The sequence below is a fragment of the Larus michahellis genome, chromosome 3, assembly GCF_964199755.1.
Source record: "Larus michahellis chromosome 3, bLarMic1.1, whole genome shotgun sequence".
Classification (NCBI taxonomy): Eukaryota; Metazoa; Chordata; class Aves; order Charadriiformes; family Laridae; genus Larus; species Larus michahellis.
In genome coordinates this window covers 97,000,523-97,017,445 of record NC_133898.1, presented here as the reverse complement: position 1 = coordinate 97,017,445, position 16,923 = coordinate 97,000,523, and the positions used below count along the sequence as shown (strand labels likewise).

The following is a 16,923-nucleotide window of genomic DNA, read 5'->3' as shown; positions in this document are numbered from 1 at the left end:
GAAAGAGTCTCTCTCTCTCTCTGCAACAGCCACCCATCAGAACGCCCAAAAAAGACGGCAACTGAAGCTCAAAGCCTCTCTTCTGTTTTCTTCACCAAAAGCCTTGCAGATTGAATTTTTCAAGTCTTATACCTCAGACAGAGGAAGCCTCTCCTCTTTCATCCACCCACCTCTAGACACCACAGCCCAAATAGCTATTTTAAGACTGTTCCCACTCTAGTTGATTTTGAGTACCTGGAATTTCCAAACGACTGAGTGAATAACACTAATAGAATACACACAGATCAGTCTCACCGTGCCTTTCAAAAAATGAACAGACACGTATAAATTTTCAGTAGTTTTATTGAAAAATGCCTCTTTCATTTCAGAAATAAATAATATAAGGCAGTGAAATTCACAATTTGCAGTTAAAATATAAAAGCAGCAATTCTATATCCATAGTCTTGCAAACAATTTCCAACTGCTTTTGATAACTAAGAAACATTGTATTCTGAAAAAAAAATTCCATACTAAATATACAACATAAACATGCAATTCCATCTCTGCAGGATTGACTGCAATTTGGCATAAAAGTTACTGTGTCTACAAACAAGGAGATTTCAGGCATTATTAAACCGTATCCAGTTGATACAATGATTTCAGCTACTTAATGTCTGTGGTGTTTAAAGGAGATGTATAAGAGCAGTATATGCTCTGCAAAGTGTAACTAAGAATAGAAGAAAATGACAATGACATTGGAAGGAGAGGGAACCTTTTGTTTCTTTCTTTTTTAACTAGATAATGCAGACCTGTGATCTGACCGAACTGCAAACATGCATTTGAAAAAGAAGAAAAATGTAGAGCTAAAGCAGACGGTCCGTAGAAAATTTGCAGCAGCTCTGTGGTTATTTTTGTTTTGGTTTTTTGGTTTTCTCTTTTTTATTTATTTGTTTTTACATTATTTTAACGAAAGGCAGCATTGGGATAACTGAATGCACATATTAACCTGTACGCAGCCACTATAAGCAAAAGTATTTTACAAGCGTTTCCAGAGCAATACGAAGTCTCTAGGTACACACATTGCTATCCCCACATAAGCAAGATACAAACCAGGGATGCATCTGATATGAAAAGACTGGAAAGCTACTTTGCTAAAGAAATGATGCGCTCTCCCTGTGTGTATCTGCAAATGCAAGTATAGCAAAACCAAAATACCGCCAACCCAAAAAACCAAAACAAGACCCAGATCTTTTATGGTTCTGGTTTTGCTTTTCTTGACAGTGATCTTTTCCAGCGCATGTGCTCAGGGTATTCTGGTGAATGCATTTCAACTCCATAGTCCTCATACTCGTCCTCTCTCCTTTCTGACTCCATAGGTACTATAAAGGGTTCACCTTCAGGCTGATAGGGTCCACTTTCAGGCACGTATGGTTCTGGTTGAAAATAGTTGTCCGATTGAACATAATAGTTATCGCATGTTTGTGAATCCACAAATACAACGAAAGTTAGTTTGCCTACATAATGTTAGTCCGATCTTATTTCCATATATAATAAATATATAAATTAATAGTTCACTGGGGGTATTTTTCATTTTTTTCATGAATGCTTTTTGGCAGTAAAATAATAAAAAGTTTAAAATTAATTTTGAAAGGCTTTGTAGTTATAATACACAAAACATTGCAGAAAGAGTCTTAAATTATGCAAGGGACCAGTTATTGTAAAAGGGGAAAAAAAAACCACCAAAGCAAATCAAATAAAAATATTATTTTACAGCTACTTCAGTAAATCCAAGCACTGGACTTTATTTTAGACTGCGTAATTAGTAGAAGACATGGAGCAGGTAAAATGAACGGGGGGGTTGGCATATACTAATTTTCTCTGAGAATGGGAAAGTAAATGTAGATATAACTATCATCACCAGCGGCAATATACAGTACATGTCATTTTCTCGTGCTGTTCCTCGTAACAAACCGAGTTACAGCTGGTGCTTCAGGAACACCAAAAACTACAGCAAAACAGAAGAAAAATAATTATAAAACTTTGGTATTTATAACTGCAGTTACAGAATCCAACAAGATTACATATAAAAAAGGCACATGCCCCGATTCAGACATGTTGGTAACAAGCAACAGACAGGTAGGTTTCATAAGTTGTCAAAGATGTTATTCCGGCATACAGCAAGCAGCAGCAGGCTTTTATGCAAAAGCATCATGTAGAGTTGTTAACAGATTTTAGTGGATACGGTCCCGTACAAACCATTTACAAGCCACAATTAGTTTACTATTTACATAAGTCATTTCTCATTTACCAGGTTAAATCTGTCTCTTCTAATGGCATTACCTTTGCTGGTTAGTAGTTTTATAAGCCTCCTTCACCACTGAGGCTTTTTTAAAAGTCTGGGTCTTTTTTTTTAAAAAAGAAAGACTGTCTATTTTATTATTGAAATGCAACCGGCTTAATGAATTGACATCACTGTCCTTTATCTCATTCACGAGTTGGGTTAGTAAAAAGAATCTCCCCATTCTATGAGGCCAACATGGTTCAAAAACCATATCCGTGGTGAAATATCCATACGGACTCATTTTCTAATAAGCACGTGCGCAAACATCTCAGAAACAGGATTTTCATGTATTCAAACTGTAAGCAGCACTGGCGACTTAGAAAATGTGTTAGCCGAAACCTGAAACAGGTCAAAGATGATGTTAGTCTTTTAAAAAGTCCATCTGATGTGCAAAAACATACTTTCATTCAACTAAATACATAACAGTTAAGTCATAGGCATATATTTATATATGTATACATAGCTGCTTACTAGAAAGGAGAACACTGCTGAATCACAGGTACAATTTTCTTTCTTTTTCATTTAAATAAGAATTTTGTGTGAGATCCGCACAACCACCTGGCTCTTTAACCAGCAGCACTGAGTCTGCAAGTGTGTACATATATATATATATATCTCTTTTCTTTTATTTCCTTTTCATGGGTACATGCACAATACACTAACAGCAAACCATATCCAATAGTAGTATCACATACACTAATTTTGAGATGTTGCAATGCATACATATTAATTTGTTAACAATACCGTGGTCCTGCAGGATCCCCATGTTAAAATATATTAGAATCTTTCCAGTCAGAAATTGGTGGCCGCTGTGACCCTTTATTTTGATTCCAGAAGCAGCCTACTGTTTTGAGCTACATCACAAAGTGGAAGGCTGATATGACCCAGGGCTAATCAGAGACTCCATGGCGTTTAACTCAGTAGAAATTGTAGGACAGTGGTGTTTTTCAGTTGTCTGCACTGTATCACCAAATGGATTTCCTTTGTGGGAAATTTTTATTTCAGGTATCAATTTTGTATAAATAATCCTGACATTGCTCAAAAAGAGACACACGGAAATTGCCAACCACAGCATTCTTTTTATTTTTCAAGAGAAACATGGAGAATTCAACCTTGTTCTGAAGACGATTGGAAGGGGTGGGGGTGGAGGGGAAAAAAGAAGAAGAAGAAAATGGTCACTTAAATCCTATGAGCAACATTATCAACGACTAACTGTCTATGTTTAAAAAAAAAAAAGACTAAAATATTTAATTACTACTTCCTATTTTAAGTAAACCGCATGTAACATCAAGTGAATCTGCATCAAAGTCCAAATGACTGCTCATATACCTGCACATTACAATGAGGCAGGCCTGCTCACTGCAACCACTTCCTCCTGATTCAGTATGTCCAGGCTAGCAGGACTGTCTCATGTAAAGCAGCTTAATATGAACAGCCACATCTGCAAAGGCTATTTAAGGCAAGTTGTTCATAACCTACCTGGGAATCCTTGGCCATTATAAGGGATGCTAGCACACTGGGATGAATCACAATATCCTGGTGGCCCTGGGGGACCTCGAATACCCGCATTTCCAGGACGACCGGGCGGCCCTGGTGGTCCTCGTGATCCTGTGGAGCCTGGTGGACCAGTTCTAGACTCTCCTTGTGGACCTAATTTTAGAATTGAAAGGTTGGGGGCTTGTTTTCTTTAAGAGCTAGCTTGATAAAACAGCTAACATTACTGCTGTCTAGACTACACAGTCTAGGCTACGTCTTTGGTGAGAAAACACTTGCACTTAGTTGCTAAATGGGGGTCAGCAGAAAGAAAAACAAAAGAAAACTAGAAATGTGACTCATCATTAGTTGCTTCCCTGTGTGTGGCTTACTTACGGATTTATTCACAGAAACTGATTTAGTAAAATTTCAGCCAAGTAAGAAACATCAATGAATTCTCTGGTTTATTTCCCCTCCATGTAAGATACGAAGATCTCAAGGGAAACTACTAGATTAGACAAGCACACTGGTTTTCAATTAAAATATAGGAGTACATTAATTCTGCTACCCTCTAGCCCCAGGATAGATGAGGTAATGTTTTTTTTGGAACCGGTCTTATTATGGTTAGCAGAAAAGTAAAGCTTCAAGTAACAGAGGCTACAATTTGCTGCAAGCATCTTATGGGTCCTGTAATGAAAAACCATGTTGAGCTGAGTAAACTACAAGGAAACAAATGATGTAGCTGAATTCTGCCAAGGTGTCAGTGAACAAAATTGCATGATACAAAGACCAAAACGAATAGTCAAATCATCTGACTCTATCATCTGGTAACCCTGCTTGTGGGAATATTTTGAAGTCCAGGGACTATTTGTAGTTCTGTAATCACAAGTAAGTAATGGAACTAGATACTGCAAAAGTATCATCTGATAACACTTATGAAAATATCCATCAAATATTTGGACAATGTATTTTCATTAAATACATTTTCACACAAGCAAGCATACCAGAAGAGTAAATTACAAGATAAAGATAAATACCTATTAGCCACATCCAAAAATCTTTCTGAATTGCCCTTTTTTGTAGGGGTTTCCAGTAAACTCTAATAAAAAACATGAACTGAACAGAGTAAAGCATGTTCGTTCACTACATGTACTCTGGTTGCCTATGAAGAAACATTGTCTTTTTCTCCTACTTTTCTGTAATCTGATAAAACAAGAAATATTTACCAGGTGGTCCCGGCAAACCTCGTGGTCCTTGAGATCCAGTCCCTCTTTCACCTTTCTCTCCAGGCATTCCTATAAAATAAAATTTAAAAAAGCAATAAAAACCAAAGGAAGGAAACTACATCAACAAATATTTCTTTATGCTCTCATTGATATTAATATTTAGTTCCCATTATTTAATGTAACAAGGCTGGTCAAACCTTATTTTGAACAGATGTCCAAATGTGCATTTGGGAAAATAATTTGGATATAAATATACTAACCTACAAATAAAGTAGTATGCAGAGGTAATTTAGTGTGAATAAACTTTCTCCAACATAGAAAAGTCTTTGATATACTTAAAATACCACAGAATCTTATTATTTTAAATTACAAACAGGAAGGTATTTTCAAGCTTGCATACTTCTGCTATAAAGGATGCTTTAGACCTTCTTAGAAACAGTTATGATGAAGTTTAAGAAAGAGCAGAACTCAGAAATTCATTCTTCCTTGATTTTTTTAAGTCTATTTTAAAGATTATACTAACACATATGCCAGAAAACACAGCACTGAGTCTATGCTACAGTAGAGTAGCTGCAATAAGCAAAGGCCACAATGCAGGACAGTACAGACACTCCATGTCATTGCAGGGGTCCAAGGTAGCCACAAAATGGGTTTACACATATGCTCAAACTCAATTCAGAGTTGCTTCCCTCCCTCAGAACACTGCATAGAGCCAAGGATGTAGACCTAATTCTTTCAACTCCTACTTTTTATTCTTGGTAATGACTCATTTTCTCTCTTAATCACAGTTCTGTTCTGCAAAGAGTTGTGTTACTCCAAACAGCCTTTCAAGATGTAGCTGTTTAGTGCCAGAAGAGTTCTGAGAACATTCACTTTCCTGGGATATCCTGTGGAAGCCTGAGACAGCAGCCAAGATGTTATACCAACTTGTGATTCATGAAACACGAGCAGGGGAGAGACAGAGGAAAACACTGGCGTAATTAACCTTGTCCTCAAGAACATCAGTGTCCCTCAGTTGCATTGCAACTGACCTAACAGGCGAATGCTAGCAGTGGGCTTCCTAGTCTGACATGGTAAAGGGATCAGACTGCTCCTCTGGCAGCCTCTGCACTATGTCCACTGTGAAATATACAGCTGCCTTGGAATTTACTCACCTCTTTCACCGGGTGGTCCTTGGACCCCAGGAGGCCCTGGGAATCCTGGTCTTCCTCCAGGTCCAGGCTCTCCTCTTGTCCCAGCAGCTCCTGGGGGACCAGGTGGTCCTGGTGGCCCTGGCTGGTTACGATTTGAATAATAATCGTTCGGGATCTGATTCAGCATTTGATTGAACCGGCTCATTTGACCTTCAAAAAGGAAAGAAAAATAAAGAAAAATAAAAAAGTTCAATAAACTATGTGAAATGAGTGAAAGTCTTTTATCAGAGTGGAAAGGAATAACAAATCATCTCTCTTCGTTAAATCCTATCCTTGTTGTCATTCAATAAATTAGCAGCGAACTGGTACAGATGAATTAGAAAGACTTAAGATGAATATCTGATAAAAAGGCTGAACATAAATGGAGGAGGGAGGGAAGAAAGGTAAGGGGGATTCTGGAAGCCAATAACATTAATCAAAATTAATTTTAAAGGGATTAAAGTCACAAAATACACATTTGTTTACAACATTCTTGCCATCACAGCTCTTATTAAGAGTTTCTACTCTGAAGAACAGAAATGAGTTGTTACACTTCAAAAGGTGGAGTATCACATTTCTATGTACTTTCAGAGCTCTGAAGCTACCACAAACACAGTATAAATTTTTCACAGGTAGAGCAAGCAGCGCACAGCCTATGAAGTTGCTTTCTTAAGCCTGTAGGATGCACAGGCTTCTACCTATATGCCTTCTGCATATAGGCAAATTTCATTTCCAAATAAATGTGTCTGAACAAACGCAACAGAATTGTGTAGCTATGCAGAAATGAGCCCTTAATGGTGGGTGGGTGTGTGTGTGTGTGCGCGCGCGCGCGCCACATCTAACCCTACTTGATTAGTGTAATGTGTCAGTCCTATCATAACCCTGAAAAGATCAGCTGAATATGAAAAAAAAAATAAGGCAGGGATGTTCAAAAAAGAGGTGCTAAAAGAACTCAGGTAACACATCATAAGCCTAGTATGTTCATGAATGTACTTTTCTTCCGCTGTGATGGGTAACTAATAGATACATTTCAAATAGCAGCCACCCCAGACATTTTAAAGGACATGCTGTCCCCATTCCTGTACACAAGCACTGCTAACGAACCAAAAGGTACATGTGTTTACCTCAATCAGCACTTGCCCTTGTCATAGAAATAATATTAAGAACAATTTATGGGCACATTTGTCTCTGCCCCCCTCAGCAGATCTACTGATGGCAAAGAAAGCCTCTGTAGAGAACGCTTTCACGGACTGCAGAGCTGCACCCTGTGGCAGTAGAGGACTGCAATTCAATTTGGAGTCCTTATCCAAATAAGTATCATTTTCACTTGCATAACACAGCTGATTCTGTGCACAGTATTTACCCAACACTCATCTGTCTTTTCCTGCTAGCAAAGTACCTGCAGTGAGCATCCTTTTTCTCACTGATTCCCTCCTCCTGAAGATAAGACATGTCTAATGAAAAAACGTATATTGATTTTATGACAAAGATGAAGTAATTTTGGACCAGACTGACAAAAGGAAAGTCACTTTCCTTGTACAGAGCATTAGACTTGCATGCGTATTTCCAAAGGTCACAGATTAGTTCACGATCAAGCTAGTCATCTGGATCTGGCAAAAATTTAGTGCTACATTTTTTTCCACCAACTCATTGGCATTGGACAGCTATCAGATCACTCATGTTCTTGCCATGCTCTGTGGCCAGTATCTCTCACCTTCAATTTAAACCACTGTTTTCTCTTTGAACAAACAAAGTAATAAATTATTAGTATGAGCAACAAAGCAAGCAACACTGTTTACCATTTATCAGTTGTTCACAAACTTGTCTTGCGACTGCTCGCATCATGTTCTGAGAAGCAATGTCACCCTAAATAATCAAAACCAAACCAAGTGTTTTATTAGCAAGTGTCTGTGCTTTTAAAGACATAGTGTTTAATTAAAAGAATCTGAGAAAAACTGACTTTAAAGCAGACTTACTCTGTCACCTTTTTCTCCCTTCATTCCAGGTGCACCCTAAAACAAATACAGTAAAAATAAAACAACTGAAGGATTATGTCATTCCACCCCACCTACAGGTTTGATATATGCAATTTTAGAAAACATTTCGACTCCTTCAAGAAGACAGACCTGGTCCTCCTTGAACTTTACATTTCAGAGATGCTACAGCAGGTGCCAAAAAAGACTGGACAAGCAGTGATCTTTTCGTATAATCAAACACACTGACATGCAGAAGAAAAAGATCTGAAGGAAAAATTCAAACTAGAGCCAAAGAAACTGACGTATTCTGACACTGGGAGCATACTGGCAATTTGAAAGTTGAATTTCTAGCATTCCACTTCTGTAAATGGTGAATAGTCTTGTGTGAATTATATATGACTGTTTAATTTTAAGTCTTAAGCCAACTCATCATTAAAGAAGGTAAGCTAGGAAGAATAACACGTGTGTAGGAAGGGTAGCTGTCTCCTTAACACAGACCCTGTGTTAAGCAAAGAAGCGCTATGCAGAGATGACGCATAAGATCGACAGATGCCATTAAGCGCTTATTATATTTATAACGACAGCTTCCCTGCTAATTCTCAACCTTTTCTGGTCATACGATAGCCTCATAGAAGTCTTAGCTTGAGCTACTTTATAATTATTGACATTTTCCAAGAGCTAACTTTTGTCTAACAGCAATTTCCATTGGCCTTTGAATATTCTAGTGGGTTTTATGGGTTTTTTGGTTTTCAAGAATACTATGTAAGAAGCCAACCAGAAGGACTGATTCTAGTTTTTATGTATGTATGTGTCCATGGCCAGAAAAACATCAGGTACGCTGTAAAGATGTTTTTAAATGCTGAACTGGAGATATGCAAGCACAATGTACTCTGCAAACGAAATTTTGAGTGCGCCTCTCACACAACATTCCAAGATTTTAGCCTTATGTTTGCATTCCACTGCTAGAAAAGAAAAGCATCAAGAGAGAGCAAATCATACTTTCCAAAGAAAATGTAATTACAATGCTGGGTATGATGGATTTTTAAAAATTTTCAAAACAGACAGCAATGATCTCAGAAGGATGTTTATCACTTGCTTTGATCTATTTGACATTATTTTGGCCACAGTAAAAATGGCAAATGCCCATTTAAAATAAGTAAAAAATTAGATTCACAGTCATTTGGTTTAGCCACTAGGTCACTCTTTAAAAAATTATTCTTTCAATTGTGACATCAAAATACAAAAGAAAAAAAAAAGAAAATTGCATTTACTGCAAGACCTCCTTAGGAAGCTGTCACGAATAGCTCTTCCAATGCTCTTGAATACTCACTGTGACAAATACCATGTGTGCCAAATTCCAGGGTAGTACAAATAAAATTTTGCCCTAAACTATGCCTCCTTAAGCGCCCAGTGTGAGTTTTACAGGTGACTGCAGTGGATGCAGAGTTAGGCCACAGCTGAGTCCTCCTAAAAATCACAGGTAAATTCACCTGCCAGAATGTGTCCAAAGAGCACAAGAGCTTTGTTAGTCAAGCAAAAAGGGGCTAGTATGAGTTCAAATAGATTTTCACTTGTAGCCTAAATGACTATTTGCACATAAGGTATATTTCAAAGGTGAAGACCAGTTTGGTCATCTTCTGCTCTGCATGGATCTCCACATAGTTACACATACATCCTAGGTATTACTGCTTTTTAAATTGTAGTATTTCTTTAAGGAGCCTGTTTATCACCATTTACAAAGCAAAGGCTAAGTGTGGGCCGCAGCTGTTTCTCATAACATTCCCACAGTACCCACAATTAATTTCAACAACACAAGACAACAAATCATTCCACTGAGGTCACAGCGGATGCAATTCGAATGCGGTGGCACTGCTTCATAGACTTCCATCAAGGTTTTCGGCAAAACAAATTCCCATGGGGTATGTCGGGGTGTGAACTCGGTACGCTACCCGAGCTTCTCTGCAGCAGTGCTGCATACACCTACCCCATGACACGCCACAGGAAAAACGAGGCAGCTCATCCATCAGTGAGTTAAGCAGTTGGCATACCGTACATTTGCATCAGGCATAACAGATCGTTCACACAAAATTAGTTGTACAGACTCAAATGAAAGATGTGCCACTAGAATAAATTATGCCACCAATGAGACAGTTACTAATATGTAAACAATATACCCAGCAAACCGCTGAATATTCTCTCCCTTCTGTCCTTCGCTCTTTCATCTGTATCTTTTCTTACTCTGTGAAGTCCACAGGGAAAAGGTCTGTCTTTTAGTTTAGCTTAGCACAGCCACATGCTGAAACAGACCATGGACTTGTAAATGCCGTAACCACATAAATAAGCTGTAACAATTAAAACTACCCGGAAAATATGACATTTCTACCTGTCATTCTCTAATTAAATTGTGATAAATACTGATGTACTGAAGCTCTAAAAGATATGTAATTTGACTCTCAATTCAGACATTAATGCCTCAGTCATAAACTATCACTTTTATCTGAAATATCAATTGAATAGAATTGCAGGTTTTTCAGTTGCTCTAGTCTGTAGTATGAAAATCTGGGGGAAAAAATATTAACAAATTATTTGGTGTTTCTCCTTGTGTTTGAAACTTGGCAACTTTTGGCTATTTTCTGAAAGCATATTCATTTGACGTTATCTGCTTATTATAACGCCTGCTCATTCTAATTCTCATTCTTTCTAAGGCTTTCATGGTACAACCTTGTATTGTTTTGAGTGGAAGAAAATCATGCAGTATGTTTTCTTGATTATTCACTAGGTAAGTGCAAGCACTAGAAATCAGATTTCTGGTCTACTATCCCACCAATATTCTAATAACTACTTAAAATGCCCTGTTCCGATGAATTCACTTGCTAGCTCATTCATACAACAGAACTATACACAGAAGAGAAAAGAGAAATTAAGCAAACTTAAAACGTTCAAATCCTATATACTGTTTCTGGCAATATTTTTGCTGACCAGTCAAGAAAAGTTCCTCCTGCCTTCAGCCACAAGCCATGTTGGTAAGACAGGAAGGCGCTCTGGTAACAAACGCACAACATTGCTCCAAAGTATTGACAGCAAAGGTCCCCCAGCTAGAAAAATGCTATGGCTATTCCTTAATTATAAGTGATATATAGTCAACTTTACAATTCATCTTCAATTTGTGACCTTGCAAAGATACAATGATTCAGCTTGATGATTGGACATCTATGGGCTATTCCAAACTAACTCTAAAATTTGAAGATTAGAGGCTGACTAGCTATGTTAACAATAAAGTTCATTTTCTACCTGGATGTTTTAGAAATATGATTTCCAAAAAATAATAACAACTGCAATTGCTGAGTTGCTATTTGCATCTTCCTCCCACTTGGTTATATTCTTCTTGAATTTCAGTTTATTTTCTTTTAATAGACAAAAACGTGCAATTTAGCCAACTGCTTGCCAGCATTTTGAGAAGCAGCAGCTGCTGCTGACATTCTGTTTTGTTGATATCCTGCAATGAAGGAGTCACTTGGGGTCAGCGTGTGGAAAAGCTAGTTTATGCTGCATGTGGGATTTTTCTGAGCTGTGGGATGAAGGCTGGGGCTACAGCAAAGTTCTATGGCTGAAGGAGGACAAAACAAAGGAAATTTTGCTATTTTTACTTTGAAAGATAATGTGCTCAATTGTTTCCCCCAAAAGAATGTTTTTTGCTCCCCACAAGAACCACCAGTTCACTGCTCCCAAAGCAGTGTCTTTTTGAGACTTCATCTAGGATGTCTGCACAGATGGATACAAGATCAGTAAACACATGGCAGCAGAGAATGGAAAATGCTCAAAAGCTGCATTTAACTCACAACAAACATCCCTGCTAGGGATTAACCTCTAGAGGTTTTCACAGTCTATTTGGTCCTGGAGACATCAGTCTAATAGCACCTTATATATAAAACATGAATGCCTTGCACTGTTTCCTGGGGACCTCCTAGACCCTGTTGTCACAGAGTCTGTTTCATAAACAAGACACCTCTACCCTAAGACCACTTAGTCTGCCTACACATCCATTACCATTTTCACCCTCACACCTATAAAACAGTACTGGAACTTTTCTTCTCTGATAGTCCAAGATCTTCTATTTCCTATAACAATTTTTCACAGGAAACATATCCGTTTCTTCTTGAGCTAATATCCTCTTTTAGATTAATGACTCTTTCTTACCCTTGATGGTTGTTACCCTATGTTATATTTACGGAAATTTTCACTCTCTGTTGGACGAGATAGACAGAGGACAGATATTTTAGTCTCCTTGAGGATAGTCACTGCTCAATTCCTAATAGATTACTGACTCATTTGTGTTCTTACTGTTCCTTTTTCAGTCATTTTGTTACTACAATGAAAAAACACCTGAGTTTTGGAACTTATAGAATCGTAGAATTGTTAGCATTGGAAGGGACCTTAAAGATCATCTAGTTCCAACTCCCCTGCCATGGGCAGGGACACCTCCCACTAGACCAGGCTGCTCAGAGCCCCATCCAGCCTGGCCTTAAAAACTTCCAGGGATGGGTCTTCCACCACCTCACTTGGCAACCTGTTCCAGTGTCTCACCACCCTCATGGTGAAGAACTTCTCCCTAATGTCCAGTCTGAATCAACCTATCTCTAGTTTTAATCCATTCCCTCTAGTCCTACCATTACCTGACATCCTAAAAAGTCCCTCACCAGCTTTCTTGTAGGCCCCCTTAAGATACTGGTAGGCCACTATAAGGTCTGGTATGCCACTATAAGGTCTCCTTGGAGCCTTCTTTTCTCAAACTTGGAATATTGGAAGTACTTATAAGCAGATAATGAAGTCAAATTTCCTATTTCCATGAAAATTCAGTTAACACTTCAAGTATCAACTTGTTCTAGTATAAGTACAGATTAAAGTAATGTTTACAGCCACATTCGTGGTGTGGTCTGCCTCAGCTTAGCACATTAGTGTTATTTAACACATCAGGAGAGAGATTCCATTGACTGCATTCACTGGGAATGTCTTCACAGCACCAAGGCTCTTCATAATTTACATGTAGCTGTGTATCTTTTGCCTGGGGTATAATGTCCCTTGCTTTGTAGGGGTCTTTCACCTGACTTGCGCTGCATAGTGCCAGCAATACAGATTGTTCAGGTAGAGGAAAAAATGGCAGGATCTGGTCGAAAATTATTTACTCCTTTTATTTACCAGAGGCAATGTGAAGCTTTATTGTCTTTCTCCAGGACAGGAAGTAACAAATTCAGGCAAGCCTGAACTATGATTTATGACACCACAAGTTGCATTTGGCCATTAGGCTGCACCTTTGGCAATTCTAATACTAAACACAAAGGAAAGGCGTTGAAATTCTGTCCACCAGGAGTCTAATAAAACATCTGTGCAAGGTGCAAGCCAGAATTCCTGCTGGGATCTGTTCTAGAAACATAAGAAATGGTAAATATGATGCACAGTGTCACATTACAAGAAAGTGCAATAACTGGAAAAAAAAAATGTATTTCTAACTGAAAGGAACTCTTCAGATTAGAGCGTAGGAGAACTTATACATCATGCTTGGACAGGAGTTGACTGCCTTGCTTTGCAAAATCACTGAAACTGGGCTTGTAGACAAAGTTCTTTCTATGCACCTGCAGAAAATCTTTGCTCTGAACTGAGTCAGTTATCCAGTGTCCCAGGTGAAGGAAAAGTTGAGTACACCTGGTAGTTTGAAGCTCACTTGTGAACAAACCACAGCACCTTGTGCCCCAGCTACGTCTATCAAGCATCTGACCTGGCAGGAATTTTACATTAGCAATGTACGTCTAAAGGCAGGAAAGCTTCAGTGCTTTCCTAAGACACTCAACGTCCTCTACTGAAAGGAGAAATGGGATTTATAGGTATGAGAACGTATGTATGAGAAAATGACCCAGTTTCCAGGTGTTCCTAGGAACTTACACTTCATAACCATCAAGCTGTCCAGACTACTATATATTCTTCCAAATTATCTATCTATCGTATACACAATGACATTGAAGTGGGATGGAAAATTCTGGCTGATTGCCAGACATTAAGGTACAAGTAATGAATGACTTCCTGTTTCAATTGCTGTCTCCACTCCTGACTCAAACATCCTATAAATGAATCCATTCAAATTTCTGCTGAAACTGTTGGTGGGAGGCAGCACCTCCCGCTCTTTCTCCCTATTCAGGATGCACTTTAACTTTAAAGGTTTGAATAGAACCCACAGAAACCACCCCCTCCCCCCAAGTAATTTTGAAATCACATTATAAAAAACACAAAACACTTGCAAAACAGAAATGATTATGTAACATTATCAAAGATTGTTCATTTTCAGCAGTAAACCACTTTTATACTATATACACACATACACAAATATAAAGACTTTCCAGTCATTTTGCTGACCCAGTTCTTCCTGCTTATGCAGTGTAGGAATATATATCTTGGCACGTAACAGTCCATGATCTTTTTAGTGGAAACCACAGACCACAATTTCCAGCCCCAACTATTAAACTCAGCAAAATGGCATACTGTAAAAATAAAACTGATAGAAAAAAAGGCTTGCGGTCTTAGGTCAGCTCCATTGTATTAACCACTGTCATAAGTGCAAGACAAGTATTTAAAGCAAGGAGCAGTCTCATATTCATCAACAGACTGTAATTTTAAATTTGATACTATAAGTGTATCATTATCTTACTGGTGTCCCACGATCTCCTGGCTTCCCTGGTTTTCCACTTGGGCCAGCAACTCCTGGAACTCCTGGGGCACCCTACAGCAGAAGACATGTAAATTGAATTGTGGAAATCCACAATGGCCTAAGTGCTAATAAGAAATGTGTTGTTGTAGTGAGTGCAAAGCAATACTGAAAATGTCAGGTTTTGGGTGTTTTTTTCTGTTAAATACAGATCAGGCTTGAAAACTTTCCTCCAGAAAAAATGGTTTGTTTCTTCACAGACATGTGTCCTTTTACATAACACCAGTTTAACAGGCATTTCTGAATCTAAAAATGTGTCTGTATGTTTTTTCTATTGCTCCTAATGACAGATTCCTAAAGCAGTACAAGACAGTTTGGCCTTCTAACTTCATCTAGGAGGTCTGTGATCCGTGTAAAAGTCCACAAGAAGCCCATAAAATTCATTCTAGTGATACTAGATAAATATGAACAAATAAAAGACCGGTGTTAGGTTATATGATAAAAGCTTATCTGCACACCCACAAAAGAGCACGAGAAAGACAAACATGGGGGAGCAGGGGCAGCCCAAATAATACCGTGCCCTAGCGACTCCTGTCTATATAAATATACGTGGTAAAAATGTGCACTCTGTGTACATGTGCCTACTGACAATACATCTTCTGACTCACTACTGGTTGGAACTGGTAACATGGAGCTGCAGCAACTTGCTTATCTCAGGCTGTCTGATCCAGCATAACATGTTTTTCTCTAACAACCAGCACCTTTTCTAACGTGATCCCACAAAATAACGTGGGATCACGTTAGAAATGATGTGGGAACAATCAATGTGGGAACATAGCTACAATGAAGTATCTTTTTCAGCAAAAAACAATCCTCAAATACTCTTGTCAAGAAAAAAAAATGCATTGACAGCATTTTTTTTCACCAGACTACAAGTAATAAGCTGATTGGCTTCCGTAGACCTAGCTATGCATTTAAAGATCATGGCTAAAGAACCAAGAAATATGTTTCTTCCCTTATTTACACTGGCAGAAATCAGTTTCAAAACATCTCTTATGAATGTTTGTGAAGACATGCTTTGCGCAGCTGTCTGCTCACCTTTTACTGAGAGTTTCACAGATCCATTTAGGATATTAAACAAAGGATCCATTTCATATTTGAGAGAAACTGAAAATGTCAATGTGGCTCTTTCTGGGCTCAGGTCTCTTATTTCAGAGTGTATCAAAGACAAAATTATATTTACCGCTGGTCCTGGTGGGCCTCTGGGACCTGTGGGACCATCTTTTCCTGTGAAACCCTATTCAAAAACAAAAGCATGATTAGACATTAATTTAGGATTGTAGCCTGATTAAAATGGACTTCAAGATTATGTAATTGATTATGATTAAGGTTATGTAATACTCCTGATTACTACTAGCATATATTTTAAAACCTATCTGTAATGTAAGTTATAAAAATAGCTATCACAACTAATGCTGGAGAAGGCTATGGAACAATGATTTTCAGCCAGCTTAGAGGATGTTCAGCTGCTGTTGATTAACTGAAGATGGAATGAGTCTCTCAACATTTTTAAGAAAAGGAATCGTTGTTCTATCCCATAGGAGCAAGATCTCCCTTTTTGCTGTTCTCTCACTCACAGATTAGCTGGAAAATCTGAGGTTTCTACTTAAATGAAGAAAAACTTCCCTCTCAGATACTTCCCCTGCAACAAGAGATGCTGAGAAATCCCACTTCAGTAATCTAAAATAGCACTCACAAATGAACATTGATGGTCCATAGCCCCCTAATGACCCACCAATCCAATGGTATGTTCTTTGGGAACTGGCTATCACATGGTGGTCTGTTTTCATTTCCAGCTATCAGCTCCCACTAAAGGATAACTATAAATGCATACATCAGCTATTAATTTTGACTGTAAAGTCATTGCTTCAATCATCTCAAAGGTGATATGCCACTATGAAGACAAAAGAGATTTGCTTAGTTGACCCGAAATTAGAAGAATGGGATTGCAACAACTCCACAACGAAATACCTGTGTGCATGCCCTTCATCATGAAGACATT

General features: G+C 38.3%; 1 protein-coding gene across 3 annotated transcripts in view; it reads right to left on the bottom strand.

Moving 5' to 3' along the window:
• Positions 1-324: 324 nt before the first annotated feature.
• COL12A1 (collagen type XII alpha 1 chain) overlaps positions 325-16,923 on the bottom strand; it is a 101,940-nt gene continuing 85,341 nt past the window's right edge. The window contains exons 60-67 of one of the 3 annotated variants that reach the window (XM_074581358.1): positions 16,105-16,158; positions 14,865-14,936; positions 8,168-8,203; positions 7,991-8,057; positions 6,174-6,362; positions 5,020-5,088; positions 3,800-3,970; positions 325-1,412 (exon numbers count right to left, since the gene is read on the bottom strand). In XM_074581358.1, coding sequence (XP_074437459.1) covers positions 1,231-1,412; positions 3,800-3,970; positions 5,020-5,088; positions 6,174-6,362; positions 7,991-8,057; positions 8,168-8,203; positions 14,865-14,936; positions 16,105-16,158 — 840 coding nt within the window. In that variant the 3' untranslated portion in view covers positions 325-1,230. Of the gene's footprint in view, positions 2,660-3,379; positions 3,439-3,799; positions 3,971-5,019; positions 5,089-6,173; positions 6,363-7,990; positions 8,058-8,167; positions 8,204-14,864; positions 14,937-16,104; positions 16,159-16,923 lie in introns of those variants that run through there. The other 2 variants (XM_074581359.1, XM_074581360.1) reach the window with 2 other exon arrangements.